Below are 19,259 nucleotides of genomic sequence, written 5' to 3'. Positions count from 1 at the left end.
GGAAGTGGGCGTTTGCCAGCGTGGGCAGTTTCGTTGGCTGGCCTGGGACAGCGCCGCTGCTTCCCTCTGCCCCGTAGGCGCAGCGTGCAAGGTCAACACATGACTAGAAAGTAAGGAAGCATAAAGGAGAAAGAAGGGTTCACTGCCATTTTCTACGCGTGGCTACGGTAGCGTGGCTGAGACGTCGGCACGTACACGCATTTTCCGGCGCAACGCAGAATCGGTGACCTTGCCATTTGAGAGAGGGTGAAATTTCCACCGCGTTTTTCTTACTTTCTTTTTTTTTTTTGTTCGCGCGCGAGATTGAGGGGTCTCTCTTAAGCTTTTACTCTATGGCGGTGCCGGAGCAATGCCGGTTAGAGGCACCGCCGCATGAATTATTTTGAATTAACGAGATTCCACTGTGAATTGAATCCAAACGTTCTAGCTGCATTCCTCGACTGTCGCATACGTGTGGCGGCTCGGTGCACATGTTTTGCGTATGTGCGGGCCTTGAAAATTGTTGCTTTGGTTATAGTGCGGTACCGCTTATAATGCGGATATTCGCGACTCCGGCGACTTACATTATAAGCGGTCTACACTGTACTGTGCTTTGCTGAAGTAGATGTCATAAGCGTGCAATTACTTCCTTCAAAATCTAGTAAAACACGTGAAGTTATTGTCAGATTCGCTATGCAGGAGTGGCATAATGTGTGGCTTATGGAAAGGAAATCACTAAGTGGAAAGTACGTAGAGCACTGCACAGGCTCGGGCTTACCCGAAAGCCCGGGACCGGCCCGGCCCGTGGGCCGAATCGGGCCAGGTAGGGCAGTTTTTTCATGGGCATGGGCCGGGCTCGGGCACGGCATGCGCTTTTTGACCCGGGCCCGGGCCGGGCTTGGGTATTTTGATGCGGGCCTGGGCCGGGCTCCGACTTTCTGGTGGTGTGCATGTAACGTGCAGTGAGTTATCATTGCGCATCTCGACTCTGAAAAATCTATTGCCCCGGCGCAGCTGGAAGCTAGCAGTGCTACTCTTGTGTACTTCCCTTTTCTCATTCCATCGTATCTTGCGCTGTTTGAACAGAATGTAAAAATTCAGAAAGACTGAAGTCGCCTCAACCCAAAGGATGCCATTGTATACCTTGCCTAAATCAATGTAATTAATGCTTTCAGCGTGGTGTAAGCGCGTTCGCGACTTGCTGATTCTTCAAAGGCGAATTGGTAAAACGATGATTGATAAGATAATTCGTGACGCGGCTGAAATATGGCACTGTGTCCATCCATGATTGCATGCATGTTCTCAACCGGTCACCTAGCAGCAGCGCATTGCGCTGCACCATGGAGGCACGAGAAGCTTTCTTTCTCCATTTACTCCACCCATGCTCACGACCGGTCGTGGCTGCGCTTCGGCTAGAGTGTACTAGAATACGGTTGAGTGGGACGAGCGGCTGAGGCGGCGCATGCTTTGCAGTGAGGCGCCCGACTTGGAAAAATACTATGGTGGCGCGGCAATAGAAGTGGATTGGGCCGCATCAAGGTCATGCCGTTGGAAACTGCCAGTGATACTGCTCGGCAGTGTCATTCGTACTACAAGACCGTAGAGGCTTGGGCTAGTCGGTACATACTCGATAGGGAAACAGCGCAAAAAACACGACAAGACAAGAAGGGAGACACACACCAGCGCTGACTGACGACTGAATTCTTTATTCAGAAAGGAACACATATATACCAAAAGAAAAAGAAAAAAGAAAGAAAAGAAGGGTAGATCACTGCGCATGGGCAGAAAATAGACACCAATTAGATTTGGATTTTCCGCGAATATGACGATTTCGGAGATATGTTAGTTCTGCCGCGTCCACTCCTCACCGGCGTCACGGAAAAACTTCTTGAAAAGTGTGCAAAACTGTCGCCCATGAAGCAGCCAGGCGGCGGCAGAAGCAGGTATGCTGTCATACCCTACATTCATGGCGTCTCCCACAGCATAAAGAAAATCGCGCAGCGCGCAGGTGTTCGTGTAGTTTTTTTCCGCGCCTGACAAGCTAGGTCGACTTTGCCGTCAGGTCAACCAGGACAAATAAAAAAAACCAGCATGTAAAAGGAACCATGCCACACCATTCGTCCAGTGTAAAGCAGGCGTGGTGTACGAGGTGCCTCTTCCCTGTGGACGCTCCTACATTGGACAGACTGGTCGTTGCCTAAACGATCGCTTAAGAAAGCATGCCTACAGCCTTCGGTCTGGTACTGGCAGCAACTTGGCCTTACACTACAGTGTTTGTGATCTGTGCCGTAATCCGGGACTTGACTTTTCGCAGTGCACGATCCGCGAATGTTACCATGACGCATGTGCCTGAGAAATCTTTGAGGCTGCTGCCATTGCAAGGAATGGTGCGTCGTGCGTCAGCACTCTGTCATTGGCCTTGTCTAAGGCAGAACTAACGTTTCACCGGAATCGTCATAATTCGCGGGAAATCCAAATCTAATCGGTGTCTATTTTTTTGCCCATGCGCAGTGATCTGCCCTTCTTTTCTTTCTTTTTTCTTTTTCTTTTGGTATATATGTGTTCCTTTCTGAATAAAGAATTCAGTCGTCAGTCAGCGCTGATGTGTGTCTACCTTCTTGTCTTGTGTTTTTTTGCACTGTTTCCCTATAGAGCATTGGTACTACTTTGCATGCTGGTATTTGCGTTCAGACTGCTCAAATGGTGTTCATAATTGCATATGACAAGTTATTTATTTCCTTAAGAATGAATTCCTTTCATTCTCTTCTTTATTTTTTTTTAATACCACTCTGTGGTCTCTCTCGGTCTTAGGCCGGGTTCGGGCCGGTTTCGAGCTGGGCCGGGCCGGGCTCGGGCCTAGGGTAAAGGGGTGGCGGGCCGGGCCGGGCAGGTAACGTAGATTATTTTCGGGCCTGGGCCGGGCCCGGGTCTCATCATAAAGCTTTTGGTCGGGCTCGGGCAAGCAACCCAACGTGTTCGCCCGAGCTGTGTTCGGCAACGAGTGTGTTCGGCAAACCCACTTCACGGCGGTGAAGTGTGTAGCCTCGTTAATGAGTAAAAAATAAGTAAAGTATTATTGAATAAAGAGTCAGGCGTAATTTTCAATAACATTGTTTTAAATTGCTAACATTCCAAGATAATAAAATGTGCCACACCGTAAAAACAAACAAAAAAACAAACAAACAAGAACAGCAAAAAACTACTCTCGCTCTCATGCTGTTCACGACCATGCCGGGTAATGGTGGCGCAATTGTGTGGCGGATCGAGTCATTTTGATTGTTGCTAGTCTAGTTGCAGTTGTTGCCGGCCCTTGTAAAGGCGGGATGTAAATGTTGTTTTTAACAATAATAAACTGTTTTGGTGCACACATTTTTATTTTAACAAATATATGCTTTCCCGTCTGACTCCCTATCGCTATGGCCATGAATTTGAAAGAACACTTTTCTTTCTCGTGTAGCAGCGCGCCGCCAAAGTGACACTCAGTGCGCTGAAGTGCACTCGCTCAAAGGGCACTTTACTTTGCCCGTGTGGCATGGGTATTATAAACTGCTAGCTACTGAGCAGTTCAGTTTTTGCTAAGTCAAGTCAGCGCTTTGCTACTAGCTACTGAGCAGGTCAGTTATTGCTAAATCAAGTCAGCAGATGGTTGACTTGACAAGGCAAAACTCACCTGAAACTGAGATTGGTTTGCTCTTATTGGAACTAAGACCACATCCTTGAATATACAGGAAAAAAGAATGCACTCCAAGAGTGTTCTTAGACTTCAAAAAAGGTTGTAATTGGGTTCAGCGCAATATTCTCCTAAGAAATCTTCCAGGTTATAAACCACAATTAGTGATACTGCCTTGACATGGGTAAAAAAATAAAGTTATATTTTAGTACTTATCAATATATTGTAACTTGTGACAAGTGGAGCAGTCCGAGTAATGGTCAAGTTCTTCAGCCGAGTATTGACTTTTTTGTTTCCAAGCTCTTGTCATGAAGTTTCTTTTTCATTTTTCCTGTATGCTGCACTTTGTGTCTTACATTTTTGCATGTTTTGTGATCAGTTTTTGTAACTCACTCTGCCAAAATCCCCAGTGGGGATTGCAGCATAAAGAAAGAGAGGATCAAAAGAAGAAAAAGAGGGAGAGAAAGAAAGAAAAATATATGTATAACTGGTTTCCTGATGTCTGCTGTTTCTAAAGCTTCAAGTGTCAATGAAATTCAGATTTATCTTTATTGCTCTTTATTTAAGAATTTTCAGCAAACTTCGCGAAAGCGCCTATTTCCTTGCCCAAATTCTAGTTCATTGCCTGTGTGGCGAGATATTTGGAAAAATTTACTGCCCATGCATCCCGTACAGGTGGTAAACTAGCGAAGCTGAAGTGTGTGGTCCCAGTATGAACCGCATGTGATTTCTTTCTTTCTTCCTTTCCTTCCTTCCTTCCTTCTTTCTTTCTTTCTTGTCCCTGGCTCATACCCGCGTATCCAATGCGGGTATGCACCCTACGTAGTTTTATTATCATTAATCGTGACGTAACTGATGAGCATGGGATGTTATTGATGTTATGACCTATCAGTCATGTTAGTCATACATTCGTACCCTTCCATGCCAATTTTGGTATACAGTTAAACCTGCTTATAACAAACCTCCATATAACGAATTCCTGGATATAACGAAGTTTTTCTATTCTTCATCGTTACTCCATATAAGCACATGTATTTGAGACCTCTACGTAACGAAGTGGCACCGGGAGACCTCCTTGAAATAACGAATTTTCCCCGCCGATAACCTAGAGATTTCGCCCCAAATTTTGTCATTTTTGCGCGAGCAGCAACCGGAAGCACCTTCTCCGCCGCGACGGAATGCGAAGCGAGCGCACGTGTGCGTGCGTGCGAGCGTTTGCGAGGTGGGCCTGCATCCCTCGACCTGGTGATCTTGCCGCCGCGGGCGTGACCTTTCCCCCTCCCTTCATTCAAACCTGATCCTGCCACTTGCTGCAGGTGGCGTAGCCCGCCTAAAGTCCCTAGGGACTTTAATCCCGCCAAGCCGGCACTCTCCGTTTCCTATTAATGTTGCCGACGCGCTGGCAGACGCTGTGACACATCACACTCGATGAGCGCGGACACGCACTGTCAAACGCTAGCGCGTGTGGAAGCGCCGCTGCAGAAGCGAGCGAAGTGACCTTCGTGCTGTTGTCTATCGCTTCCATGCAAACTGAGCGCCGAGAACACACAGCACGCACAAAGCTACGAGCCGCCGACGCACCTACACTGCCTAGACTCTACCCCAACAAAGATCGCTTTCAAGATACGGCCTGCGCGACCGCGCGCCGCTGCGCAGCACGCAGTTGATGCCAGAGTACAGTACAACGCCGCCCGGTATCCCTCCGCCCTCGCTCCCTCGCCGGTGCCTCGAGCGCAACGGAAGAAGACGCGCGGAAACGCGCTGCTTTTCTTTCTTGCGCACGTGAGATTTAAACGCGGTCGTCGGCTCCCCTCGCATGTTTTCACTCGCCCATACAGCATACGGCGCGGCAACTGCGTTATTGCCCTTGGACTTTATATGGAATATCTATGAGCCAAAACCAATTTTAGGGCCACAACGCGTCATAGACACCATCTTTAGATAACAAATATGGATCTCAAGAGCCATACTTTTGCTGGCGGAAACCGAAAATATGTCATAGTTGTCGCCCCTGGCACTTTGGGCGGCCAATGCCATCGTCAAGCCACCAAGCCAAGCGACATGACAAGTCAAAATGGCCGCTCGGCCGGGGCGGGGTGGCAGTTCGCAACGTATGATGCGGGAACGGTCTCACAGTTGCGACGCAACAGCGGGGTTACCAATGCATTGGGTTCTATGGGAGCTGTGCCGGGACCGGCCAAAAACGACGTAACAGCCGGGAAAACGCAGCACCCGGGAACATAACAGCGGGGTCCTACTGTAACAATATATGACACTACGACGCCATCGTGACACTCGCTCTTCGTTTCCGATGCCTCGCGCTTGTGCGAAACGACACTCGTCCACGCATCCAGTACCTGGTGTGACATTCCAAGGTTGAGTGCTTCGACGGAAATGGAAAACGGGTGCGCGGGTTACAATCGAGGGCGTGTTAGAATCGAGTAAATACGGTAAGCGTTTCTTTTTCGAATTTTCGTGCCGAACCTGCATATAACGAAATCCTCTTTATAACGAAGTTTTTCGGGAATTTATCAATTTCGTTATATCTAGGTTTAACTGTATACCTAGTGAATGAGACGCGAGTTTTCGATAGTTTCTCGATGGGTTTATTTCCATCGGAGGGCTTCTGTGGTGGGACCACGAGTGTTTCAGCCTAGGCATATACAGCTTCGCTGTAAAACTTTTAAGGCATTTCCAACTCACATCTGCTAGAGCTCTGTTATGTACACAATTTCTGCCCATGGGCAAAGGATATGACAGTGTCGACCCTCATAACTTGGTCATACAGTGCAGTTCTTTGTTTATTTCAAAATGACGATGACAATTTTTTTTCCCATTGTCCATAAAACGAGAGTTTGGAGACCATGCATAGGCTTGAAATTTCTGCTGACATACATTCATCACTATACGTTTCCCTGCTGCAGGAGTGTATCCCTACTGCAAAGACAAACGTTTTGACTGTGGCCCTGACTGGTCTACAGGCCAATTGCAGTGTCACCAGCCTGAAAGTGGACACTAGTTACTGCAATGGGATGAAAGCGCTGAGGAATCTTCTCGCCAGCACACAGACTTTAGCTGAGCTGCATGTCTACTGCACCTCTGAGTGCGACTCTGCGTGCACGGACTGGCTCTTCAATGCTTTGGAAACCAACAGTTCTGTGAAGAGGCTCACCCTCCGCAAGTTTGCCGTGAAGGACATGTGGTCGTTCATGGATCTCTTGGATGTCAACAAAAACCTGGAGGACGTGAGCTTCTACGCCTGTCCCCGCACTGAAATGGAGATGAAAGGTGACCCGAAGACACTAGACACTTATCAGGTCAGCCTCAGTGTTGTTTGCGCATGTGGTATCATTTGGTTCTTTGTTTTGTTTGTCGTCATATGCAGCCCATTTGCGTCTACTGCAGGACAAAGGCCTCTCTCAGTGACCTCTGATTACATTCCTGTCTTGTGCTAGCTGACACCAACCTATGCCTGCAAGTTTACTAATTTCATCACACCACCTAGTTCTCTTCTGTCCTCGACTACACTTCCCTTCTCTTGGCACCCATTCTGTAACTTCAATAAAACACCAGTTATCTCACCTACACATTACATGGCCCACCGAACTGCATTGCTTTCTCTTGATGTCAACTAGAATATCTGCTAACAGGGTTTGCTCTCTCATTCAAACTGCTGTCTAAATATTACGCCTAACATTTTTCATTCGGTCCTTGATTGTGTGGTCCTTAACTTCTCTTCAATCCTTTTTGATAACCTCAATGTTGCTGCCCCATATGTTAGTACCGGTAGAATGCAATGATGCAAAGTGTTTTGTCTAGCAAACAATGTAGAACCCAACGAGTGAATATAGGAAAGGAAGGGAAGTTTCCATTTCAGGGTGCGCACAGGTCCTTGAAATTCTTGAAAACCCTTGAAATTGAAAGTTCCGTTTTCAAGGTCTTGAAAGTCCTGAAATTTCTTTTCCATCCTTGAGAACCCTTGAATTCTTGGGGTTTTCATGGGGTCCAACTGTGCGACTCACATTATATGGCGGTTGAGGGTGGTCCCGGCAAGCTTCATTGCTTTCCGCAACGCCGGGACCATAGAGTTAATATACTGACTCTAGAGGACAAGCTGCCCATAGGGCCCATGCATTGAAATCGGTCACCGCAAGAGCGCCGCCATTATGATACGCTGACGTTGCCAGCTTCTGAAACGCTTGCTAGACTTGGCGTTAGTAATCAGCTTTAATCTGGCAACCTATAGCTTGTAGCATATGTGCAGCCGTGTGCTCGGGGGTGTGGGAGGTGTTGGCCGTGCAGCTGTGCAGCCATGGCATTTATGCAACCCAAGGATAACCCTGTTAAAATTTCCGGCGGTATGTGGTTTTCAACAGTCACGTACTACCGAAAATACCATATAGCTGTTAAGACTTGCCTGTTTGCTGTCGCAAGTGCCACTTGACCAGCAATACGTAAAAAAAATGTTGTACCGTGATGCTTCTCGAACGATTGCAATGAATCGTGAAAGCTGTCTACTCGCGTGATGTTCTGAACAAGTCAGGCACGTTTACTTACATGTGAAGGGAAATGCCAGAGCCCTTTGGAGCTTTTGTCTTGCACAAAAGGCACAAAGGTGCCATAGCGTCAACCGATGTCGTTTCGCGATCAGAGCTAAACTATACCAAACGAAACTACCACGCATCCGAAAACACAAAAAATATCCAAACCGAAACTTGCATTATGTGTTATTGAATGAATGAGTACATCATGAATTGCATAAATTACGTTAGTAAGTGCTTCCTGTAAGCTTAATATTCACACATCACCTTCATAAAGCTATCAGATACTTGTTTTTTATGACACAGCATAAGGCAACCTATACTTGTTTTCATCTCTCAAAAATAATTGCGCTGGCCACATTGACAAGTTACAAGATGACGCCGACAAGATGGCTGCACCCTAGCGGTCCTCTCTTTTTCGGCCCAGCTTTGCCTCTAGAGGCAGTTATGCTCTATGGCCGGGACCACGAAGTCAAACTTCCTGCACGAGGAACAGGCGAGCGCATGTCCGCCGTGCAATTTTTTTTTCCCCTCTGGCTTGCTTCGATTTCGGGGTTGGCCAAAAGTCATAAGTTGCTGGCCACAATGAGGCTTGATAGAGCATCTTGATCTCCTCGGAAAAAATACAAGTTGTGCCATCATGCTTATTTATAACGAAAAAGCAGTTACATGAATCTGAACAGTTGAATTTGGTAGCATTTAACTTTTTGGGGTGGTTCGCCTTGGGCTGGATTTATTTGCAACCCACTAAAAACAGGTACAGCCTTATAGCCTGAGCGTTGTCTGTTGGCGACATTGTGCTTTGTTTATCTGTGCGTGTGCACTCCGATGCCGTTGACGCTTTGTTTGCTCTTCCCCCTGTTTCGGTTGCGGTGTGCATAGTTCAGAATAATGCCTGGGAAATGTAAATTCCAAAGCGGCCTGGCTCAGCAACGACGATTACAAACTTTGGGTTGCGCCGGATACATCGGACCCTGTAGCATAGCCATGGCGTGCTTGCAGTAACGCCAGATCTCCGTAGAGAATCTGAAAGGTTTGTCATACATTTCACAGTGCATCATGTGTGACGCAGTGGACAGGGCAGGTGGAATTTTAAATGTTCTTATAACAAAAGAACTAAGAATAGCCGTGTCCGCAGCGAGGCAGCATTACAGTGCACACTTGGAATCAGAAAACAAACGGTACCAGGAAAACTCAAAGCAGACAAAAAGGCGCACAATCATGGAAGAAGTTGAAGGGTTGCAGACGAAAAAAAAGCTTGAGGCAGTTGTTGCCGATTTAACGGCCTCTGCAGATGGATATGCAGAAAAGGCTGAGAGAACTGGTGACGTAGTACTACGCACGTGGTGAAATCAAACATCTTGAGAAAGACCGTAAGAGCAAGAAAGACCGCAAGGCTGAAGAACTCGGTAGCATTAAGAAGCAAATAGAAAAGAAACTAAAAGACCTGCCCTTAGCTTCAAAATTTTATCTAGTCGAATGAAACTGTACGTGCACTAAGTGAAATCACTTTCCTTTGTTCTGTCGAATAAAATGTAACGTGTGTGAACTATCATATTAAATATTAAAATTTTTTGAAAGGTCCTTGAAAAGTCCTAATTTTTTTTTATTGGAAACCTGTACGAACCCTGCATTTGCTGTAGACATGCCGTGGGCCCTCTACCATCAGGAATATGAGGCTTTAGAAAGGAGAGTGTTATTGACCCTTTTCGTGGCGATCCCGTGGGCGCTGCCATGTTTGATCATGTGGTGAAGCGTCCATTGTTTGTCTCAACTGCCTCCATTGCCTCTGTATTTACAATGGATGTACATGACGCCCGGTGCGGCTCCGGGAACCTCTGTTTCGGGAGATATCATAGAAGGTGACTGCGTGCACAACAAGAAGCTTTGGCCACAGCTTCAGAGGACATGCAAAAGTGCTTTTGGAGCTGATTAAGCGATGTCCAAATGGCGCATGCAGCGTATTTGGGGCTTGCTGTAAAAGCGGAGCTAAATTTATATTCCAAGCTATCCAACTTTTTCGCTCATGAATTGAATCAGGATTAGCATGTTTTGCTCTTTGTTCTTTATTTGGCAAATATTTTGAAGCAGCAGCTTGTCATGTTTCTAACTCAGTAAAGTTCCTCGATGCGGTCACTATCTGATTATTTTCTGTCTAATCGCTCGCAGGTGTGCTCAGTTCCATTAGATTTGTTCTGTGCACAAGGCTTGAAATGTAGCTGGTTCTGTACATTGTAATACATTGTAGCAAGGACGTAATATCGCTAGTAACTCGCTTACTCTTGTGGACCGTCACGAAACATTCAGCTTCGACCATTCATGCACTATCGGTGTAGTACCGTCATTTATTGTGCGTACATGTATTTAAGTGTGTGCCCATTCACTTATTCTTAATACGTTGACGAAAGAGTGGGCATAAGTTTCCATGCCAGTTGGTGTAGATGTGTGTAGATACTGTGCGTGAAACGTACACTGACAGGAAGTGGCGCTACTCCCTTTATTATTGTTTAATGAGCGGTATTCACTCTTGCTGACGTACCAGGGTTGAAGCCCTTTCTTTGAAGGTTTGCGATACAACGCTGGTGGATGAGCAAATTTCTGTATCCTCGAGGAAAGCCGTACATCTCGAAGTGCCAGAAACATGTACGGACAGTTGTAGCAGTGGTCCCTGAACTTTGCCACACATATTCATTAGATTCCTTAATATGCCAGTCACTATTTTTGCAGCCAACTACTGCAGACGTCTTCAATCCACATGATTCAATCCAGCATGATTAGAGCACAGTGCGTTAGCAAAAACTCAGTTGCATTTCTGACAGCTAATCAGAGAGAAGCAAGGTAGAAGCGGTAATGGTTTCCTATTTGTCTGCGGTTGCTGAGGCGACGTACGGCGGCCGTTTCTTTTGCACAAACTGTTCCGCAAAAAGGGTCAATAAGAAGTCCGCTATTCTGGTAGGTGCAACAGTGTTTGCGTAATAACGAGTTACCAGATGCTGGTAGTGACACCTTGTGACACTTCGTCTAACCACAATGCCTTATACTTTCATGTTCCATGAGTGCTCTTTTCGATAAACCATTTTAAAAGGCAGCGTGTTCACAATTACACCGCTGCTGAAAATTTACACGAGCAGTGAAGTAGAATACACTTGGGTTGCTGCAATAGTAGCTCTGTGTTTGTCGGGTTGAACTCTGCACCACCAGTTGGTGCCACCAACCTGGCCACTCAGCCTTTGGTAACCCGGTAATCTGCAAACAGTAAGAAGTTTACGGACAAACTATATTTCTTGTGTTGTGTGCAGAGGAAACCTTGTTGAGCAGTGCACATTATCCTTGCTGTGTCATTGCTGCATGACTTTCGTGATGCCGGGCTTTAAGGTTTTCTTCTTTTGTCTATAGATGCTTTTGACGCTGTTTTTTTTTTTTCATCATTAATCTTTGTTGGAAAAGTGTAATAAATGGATACAAGTTATCTGGTCCGATAGCCTGCCTACATTGGCTAGTGGCCGGTCCAGTGAAACGTGCATGAAACATGTCAGCAATGCAAAGGACCAAAAAAAAAAAAACAGCCCGAAAAAAAAAAGCACTGAAACACTAAAAGGGTTTGTACATAATGAAGTCAATACAATTCATAATAGGTAATGTAAGCAAAACACGGACTACATGTGAAAAAACTCTCTACAAATACTGATTTTGTAAATGAAATATTTTAGAACTACATATAAAATTTCTTTCTACCTTAAGTTCTATGGGTCTCTTATTCCATAGTTTGATCCCATGGAAGTCAATCTCCATATAAATTGTAACATGTAGGCAAATTAAGATTGCCGTCTGATACTTGTCTAGTGTTAGAAGATTGTATGGAGAAAAGGGGGGCGGTGGGAATGACAGAGAGGGGAAAACTGGTGCCTATTATTTTGTTAACAAGGAGGGCAACCGTATAGTTATGATGTGCTGATTGTGAGAGTATACGAGGTCTGTTAGACAAGTATCCGACCTTTGGCTGAAGAAAAAAAGAACTGGCATAACTGGAGCATTGGAAACCTAATCACCCTCAAAGTGCAATTATGTGGAAAATTGGGCGAGTTGGTGATTGATCATCATACTGTATTGGTGAAGCAGCGAGTGTCGTGCTTGTGTCTCTCCACTTTGTCCTTGTCAGTGCGCTGCTTCACCAATACGGTATGATGATTAATCACCCTCAAAGTAGTCTCCTTGGGACTCCAGACACTTCTCCCAGCTGTGCTGCCATTGTTGGGAGCATTCCGAGAAGGCCTCTTTCGGAATGGAGTTTAGCTCAGCTGTCATTGCAGCCATAATGTCCTCTCTTGTCTGAAATCGTGCTCCTTTCAATGGCCTCTTGATTTTGGGAAAGAGCCAGAAGTCGCAGGGGACCATATCAGGAGAGTAAGAAGCCTCTTGAACTACAGGAGTCTGTTTTACGCCAAAAAAGTCTGAATCAAGTGCGAGGAATGTGCAGGAGCATTGTCGTAATGGATGTGCCAATTTCCTGTTGACCACAACTCCGGTCTCTTGCGCCGCACAGCATCACGTAGGCGACGGAGGACATCGCTGTAGTACTCTTTGGTTATTGTTTGACCCTGTGGTGCGTACTCGTGGTGTACCACACCGCGGGAGTCAAAGAAAGCAGTCAGCATCACTTTGACGTTGCTGCGCACTTGGCGGGCCTTCTTTGGTCTTGGTGACGGGGAATGCTTCCACTTTGACGACTGGGATTTGGTTTCCGGGTCGTACCTGTACACCCAAGACTCGTCACCAGTGATTATGGTGTTCATGAAGTCGGGGTCACTGTTTGTGGAATCCAGCATGTCCTGTGAGACTTCAACACAAAGTTGCTTTTGCTCCACCGTGAGCAGCTTCGGCACGAATTTCGCCGCAACTCTCTTCATGGCCAAATCTTCGGTCATAATGGAATGTGCAGAAAAAGTGCTGATGCCCACCTCTTCCGCAATTTCTCGGATAGTCACACGAAGGTCCCGCATCACCACAGCGTTCACTTCGGCAATGACCTGGTCATTTTGGCATGTTGATGGCCGACCGGAGCCTGGCTCGCTCTCCACCGATGTGCGGCCGTCTTTAAACCGGTTGTACCACACCTTAATCTGTGTGCTGCTCATAGTATCATCACCGAAAGCCACCTGAATCTTCCAAATGGTTTCCACTTGGCTGTCGCCCAGTTTCTGGTGAAATTTGATGCAGTAGTACTGTTCCAGTCGCTCTGTCATTTCCCTTGCAATAAAAAACCCAACGAGAGCACTGCATACTATCTCACTCAAACGCTGCGTCCCAGCGACTGACGTTATCAACAGGCTGGAAAAAATTGGCACATGTGCACGAAGGTTCAAGGTCGGCTGATGCAAGCGCGGTTGTTTCATAACCATCAGGTGTTTGCAAAAAAAAAATAATAATAAGGACGGATACTCTTCCAATAGACCTCGTACATTGCTCTTGACATGTACTGTTAATATTGCCATTTACGCAGTTATACAGGGTGTCCCAGCTATCATGCAACACAATTTAAAAAACGAGGAACGGCGTTACGCGAAGCAAACCTAGTGCGTATTGTTTAGTGTAGTGGAGTAGTCGCCAGTAATTTTTTCGTTACTGAAATTTATTTAGGTAATTGTAATTAATTATTTAACTCGAGAAGTACTGTCCTAATTGTCAAAGTGTCAATGAGAAAATTGAAGAGCAACATGAAAAACTCCCGATACAGCTTTCTGTTGCTCAGTACATGCTACATAAAAGTGTTTTTCCGAGCGTGAAAGAAGCCCGTGAATACATGCAAAGTGCCTTGAGCGACCAGTCGCGCAGCAATTCTGCGTGTATTCGCGGACTCCTTTCACCCCCAGAAAAACACATTTATGTAGCACGTATTGAGCAACAGAAAGCTGTATCGGGAGTTTTTCATGTTGCTCTACAATTTTCTCATTAACACTTTGATAATTAGAACAGTACTTTTTGAGTTAGATAATTAATTACAAGTACCTAATTAAATCTCAGTAACAAAAAAATTACTGGCGGCTACTCCATTGTACTGGAAACATATTAATATGCACTAGGTATGCTTTGCGTAACGCTGTTCCTCTATTTTTAAATCGTGCTGCGTGATAGCTTGAACACCCTGTATATTGTACCAGATATAATACACTCAGCGCTTTCTTCTGTAGTCACAGTAGTGGTTTTAGATATTGTCATACATGTTACACCGCATGATTGTGTACAATAAATAATGTGAGAATGACGAAATGCAAAGTACAGCGGCTGAAGCATCTATATATGGCGGGACAGAAGCTTGAAAATTTACCAGTACGTCACTGACCCTGAAAGAGTTGAAGGAATACAAAAAGAAAATATTAAGTGGACCTAGATGAAAGATTTCGTAATAACAAATTTATAATTTCGTAATAATTTGTAGCAAGAACAAAGCTCTTGTAAGCGAGAAAAGAAAAAAAAAAAAAAAAGAAAATTGAAGTGGTGCCATCTATTTTGGACTGTGGTACCTCTGGTGTGACGTCAGCACAGGCCGATTCACAGAGAGGCCAAGGGAGGATTACCTCAACTTGTCTATTCTGGCACAGGCGATTCAAATTAAAAGAACCAGTGGGAGCTTTGGTGCTATTTCCTGTGTAACTAAGTCATATATATATATATTGGCTTACTGAAAAACGATGATAGCTTTCTGAACGAATAATCTATTGACCGAACTCTGCTTAATATTGTTACGGGGCACGGTTGGTGACCTGCCCAAAGCATTGTCGTCCCTGCCTTGTGCTGGCATTGTAGATGCAGCCAAGGAGCTCCCGCTGCGTAAATCCGTCTTGATACTTGAAAAACCCGCACTCTCCACCAAAATGTTACGGGGAGAAAAGATGCTTGACAATATATTTACAAGATATATACAACAGGCAGAAGACAGGCATCCAGATGAAGCCCGTGCGCGGGACTGTTGGCAATCGTCGTCTTCCTCATTCCTGTCATCATTGTTCGCTACTGCAGCGCCCCGTAGCAATATTTTCCTTTATTATCCTTTGAAGAAGATGGCAATCCTTTCAAAGAGAGCGTCAAGAATGAACTCAATCAGCTGATTTCATCTTTCATAATTAATGCGGTAACAATTTATCAATAAAGATTTCTTCATGAGATAGTCGTTGCTGCCCTGTCCGCTGCCCTGTCCCATCATTCACCATTAAAAAACCTGGGCCCACTCCTCATTGATAACAGGCACAACTGACTTTAATGTTCTTCCCTCAACCCTTTGTGGTTGCTTAGTCACTATGGTGTTTGGCTGCTAAACACGAGCTCATGGGATCGAATCCCGGCCACAGCGGCCACATTTTGATGGGGGCGAAATGCGAAAACACCTGTGTAACTAGATTTAGGCGCACGTTAAAGAACCCAACGTGGTCCAAATTATTCTAGAGCCACTTTGGCGTGGCTCATAATCAAATTGTGGTTTTGGCATGTAAAACCACATAATTTAATTTTAAAAAATTTTCTTCCCTCTATTAGGGTTTCGAAGGTTGCATGGATGCTGTGGTCAAGGCACTCAAGAGGGGGACGTCCCTGCGCCGCTTGACCCTGGACTGGCCATGCACGCCCCACATGGTGTATTGTCTCCTGGCAGCATCCAAGAGCTCCCCATCACTTCGAGAGTTGCACTTGGGCGATGTCATCATCGATGATGCAGATTTCCTGCATGGGGTGTTCGTCTACACCCAAACAGACGTCGCTGTGACCGCAGCAAGGTGAGAGGATTTTCCTTTTGGGTAGCAGCTGGACTGCCGATAGTGATAATGTTTAGAATGAGCTGTGACTGAACCACTAAACCATCTTACTGCTTTAGAGCCATGAAAACACATTGCTGGTTATAGGGGAAATAATGGCTGTGCTGTGTTGGTAGGGTGCAGGAAATTTTACAGTGAAGGGAAAATACAACCTGTGATTAGTAAATACGTTTGTTACGGAGCGGCATAGTTTCGAGTCATCGACACACCGATTAAAGGGTGCCAAAAACGTCGTGGTCTCATGGTACAGCATATTTTCGAGACAGCAACACGTCGATTAACGGGCACCCTATGGCCGGCGGCCGCTGTTGCTTCTGTGCTTGGCAACGGACCCAAGTGTGTGTGTGTGTGTCTGTGTGGTGCAGTGTGGGGGCGCGACCACTGACAACGGGGGGGAAATCATCTGTTACCTTGCCCCTGATTAAAAGGGGCGCAGCCAAGACTTTTGGGAGGAGTCATGAGATAATTAGGTGAACTGTCACCCATACCTGCCGTTCCCCAACCTAAAGAACTAGGGAAAGAAGAGGCTATTTAAGCGCAGGTTTTAGGCCCTGCTAATCAGTCTAGAAGTCAGTCAGTCTGAGCCTGTAATCAGCTGAAAAGCAGTCGAGGGGCTAGTGCGGTCCAGTATCGCCTGGGCCGCCTAGCCACGTCGGAACACCGAGGAACTAGTTGACGTACGAGACGACAAACCAACGTCTGCAACGAAGCTCACAGTAGTTCGCCTCAAGTTAGCTCAACCTGCTTGAGAGAAGACATTTAGATCTAATGACTCCCGGGAAACCTAGCCCTGCAATCGCATCCATCTCAACAAGATCGGCTCGCCGACATTCTTTGGGAAGGCTCTGCGTGACGACTTCACAGTTTATGGACTTGCTGCTGCTGCCTGGCCACGCTTATGACATCGTTGGTTTTCTTTGTAAATGCGAAGCATTACTTGGCGAATATTTGCCACTTTGACAGTATCTATTTACCCATCTAGCCGCCTACGACTTTTTGCTCTCATGGTCGTTTCGTTAACTTGGTATGTACCAAAATTGGCATACTATGACAGGAGTATATGACGAACATAAATGGTATGTCATGATGTGAATGTCATGACAATGGGTTCCAACGTGGGTACTTAGCGAAGGAAACACTAATGGATGCTGGTAGAAGTAATAATCATTAGCATGACTCAGCAAAAATGACAATGACTCAGAGAAAAAATATTAACACTCAAAAACCACTGAGATGGGTTCGGACATGGGTACTAAGTGAAGGAAACACTAAAGGATGCTGGTAGAAGTCATAGTCATGAGCATGACTCAGCAAAAATGACAATGACTCAGCAAAAAAATATTAACACTTAAAAACCACTGGAATGGGTTCGGTCGTGGGCAGTAAGTGATTGAAGCACTCACTGATGATGGTACAAATCAGTCATGAGCATGACTCAGCAAAATGACAATGACTCAGCAAAAAAAGATTAACACTCAAATACCATGGAATGGGTTCGGACGTGGGCACTGAGTGAAGGAAACACTCAATGATGATGGTAGAAATCATAGTCATGAGCATGCTGACTCAGCAAAAATGACAATGACTCAGCGAAAAACGATTAACACTCAAAGCCACTGAAATGGGTTCTGACGTTTGCTAAGCAAAGGAAGCACTACAGGATACTGGTAGAATTCATAGTCATGAGCACGACTGAGCAAAAATCACAATGACTCAGCGAAAAAGATTAACACTCAAAAACCAATGTAATGGGTTCGGATGGGGTACTAAGTGAAGGAAACGGCTAAAGGGTGATGGTCATAGTCATGAGCATGACTAAGGCTGTCGCTTTAAGATCTCTTAGGTGTAGCTAAAGGGACTCATGAGGATTCATGAGATCAAATGTCATGACATATGCGTGCCATGTAGGTCATGAAAGAGCCGCCTACATCTCGGTGCTCTCATGGTCGTTTTGTTAATATGGTAGGCTCCCAGCACACTGCTTCGCATGACATCGATTCCCGCAGGACGTGGGATCTGCCGCCTTTTTGAACTTTGTTTTCTTTTGAACTTTGTTTTAGTTAACTACTGTTTAGTGTATTCTTGTATATCTGATGCGTGCCCTGTTTCATTCATATATCTACTGTTAATTGCTCATTATACTTCTTTGTCATCATCATTCAGCTATATTAAGTTCAGGTGTGTTAGTTTGTTTTGTCATTTGTTTTAGTATTTTATTTTATTAATTTGTGTATCGTTGTCAGTTGATACATATCTAGTTTTTTGTTTACTCCCGACTCTGAATCTTTCACTGTGTTCGCTTGAGTACAGAACGACCAATCGGCTTGTATACCCCGTCGATCGACGTCGCGCTGACGGCGAACGGGTGACAGCCGTGACAATGTTGAATGAATTGCTGGCATGCGGTGTAGTTGGCACCACTGGTCGGCAGTCAGGTCACTGAAGTTCGAAGTCCGTCAGTCTTCACGACGCCGTGTGGTTGTCCAGACGTGCAGTAAGGTGTGGTGCACCAACACTGTTATGGCTGAAATGGAGCGACGTACAAATGTGTAATTCTGCTTCAAATTTGGGAGAATGTCAAAGGAATGTCATGAATACTAGGGATTTAAAATTTTTGGAAATTTTGAAGTTGTGAAAAAAAAAGAAAAAAGTTTTTTCGGGAAATTTTGCAAGCACTGGAAAAATATCCTAACTTTTCTTAGCATACGGAAGTAAAAATTACTGCAGACGAACGTGGTGCATGCAAGGACATGCCTTTTGGCAAGGTATGGACATTATATAACAAATAACCCACTTTTTTATTCACTCCCGAGTTTCTTGATAGCTTTCGAAATTCTTGTCTGCCAACTATGAAAACTGTGCACTTTTATTCTATTAGTGAGGGAAGGCCAGTGTATCTTTTTTCACACTTCTGGAACTTTAGTTTTTCAAATTATGGAAGGTGTGTGTTTGCTACATGGTGAATTACATAACCCGCAGTGGTAAAAACTAGGTCAAACATGTGGGTGCTTTGAGACATACGGAACGGCGAGAAACGAGCGGTCATAAGTATAAAGTTTCTTCTTTGAGACATGCTTGAAACCAGTTAATGTTGCAAAGTATTATGTCAAATTGGGTAATTTGGAACACCTGGGGTTCTTTAACATGCACCTAAATCCAAGTACACGAGTGTTTTTGCATTTCGCCCCCATAGAAATGCGGCCGCCTTGGCCGGGATCTAATCCCGTGACCTCGTGCTTAGCAACCCAACACCATAGCTAAGCA

At 45.3% G+C, this 19,259-nt stretch overlaps 2 protein-coding genes across 6 annotated transcripts in view; one reads left to right on the top strand and one right to left on the bottom strand.

The window, feature by feature from the left end:
- The window catches only part of LOC119450655 (uncharacterized), a 78,384-nt gene that overhangs the window by 28,072 nt on the left and 31,053 nt on the right, over positions 1-19,259 (top strand). For all 5 annotated transcript variants that reach the window (XM_049666115.1, XM_037714167.2, XM_049666114.1 and 2 more), the window contains 2 exons: positions 6,574-6,966; positions 15,721-15,956. In XM_049666115.1, coding sequence (XP_049522072.1) covers positions 6,574-6,966; positions 15,721-15,956 — 629 coding nt within the window. The remainder of the gene's footprint in view (positions 1-6,573; positions 6,967-15,720; positions 15,957-19,259) is intronic.
- On the bottom strand, positions 12,115-14,906 carry LOC125944789 (protein GVQW3-like). The gene has a single exon (XM_049666116.1). It carries the CDS (start codon positions 13,680-13,682, stop codon positions 12,627-12,629), a length of 1,056 nt encoding a protein of 351 aa, XP_049522073.1. The 5' UTR covers positions 13,683-14,906; the 3' UTR covers positions 12,115-12,626.

This window comes from Dermacentor silvarum, chromosome 4 (genome assembly GCF_013339745.2).
Source record: "Dermacentor silvarum isolate Dsil-2018 chromosome 4, BIME_Dsil_1.4, whole genome shotgun sequence".
Taxonomy (NCBI): Eukaryota; Metazoa; Arthropoda; class Arachnida; order Ixodida; family Ixodidae; genus Dermacentor; species Dermacentor silvarum.
The sequence above is the reverse complement of the archived record's forward strand: the minus strand, read 5'-3'. Positions and strand labels throughout refer to the sequence as shown.

Coding starts and splice junctions, on each gene's coding strand:
- LOC125944789 (XM_049666116.1), bottom strand. CDS start 13,682: ATGGCAATATTAACAGTACATGTCAAGAGCAATGTACGAGGTCTATTG.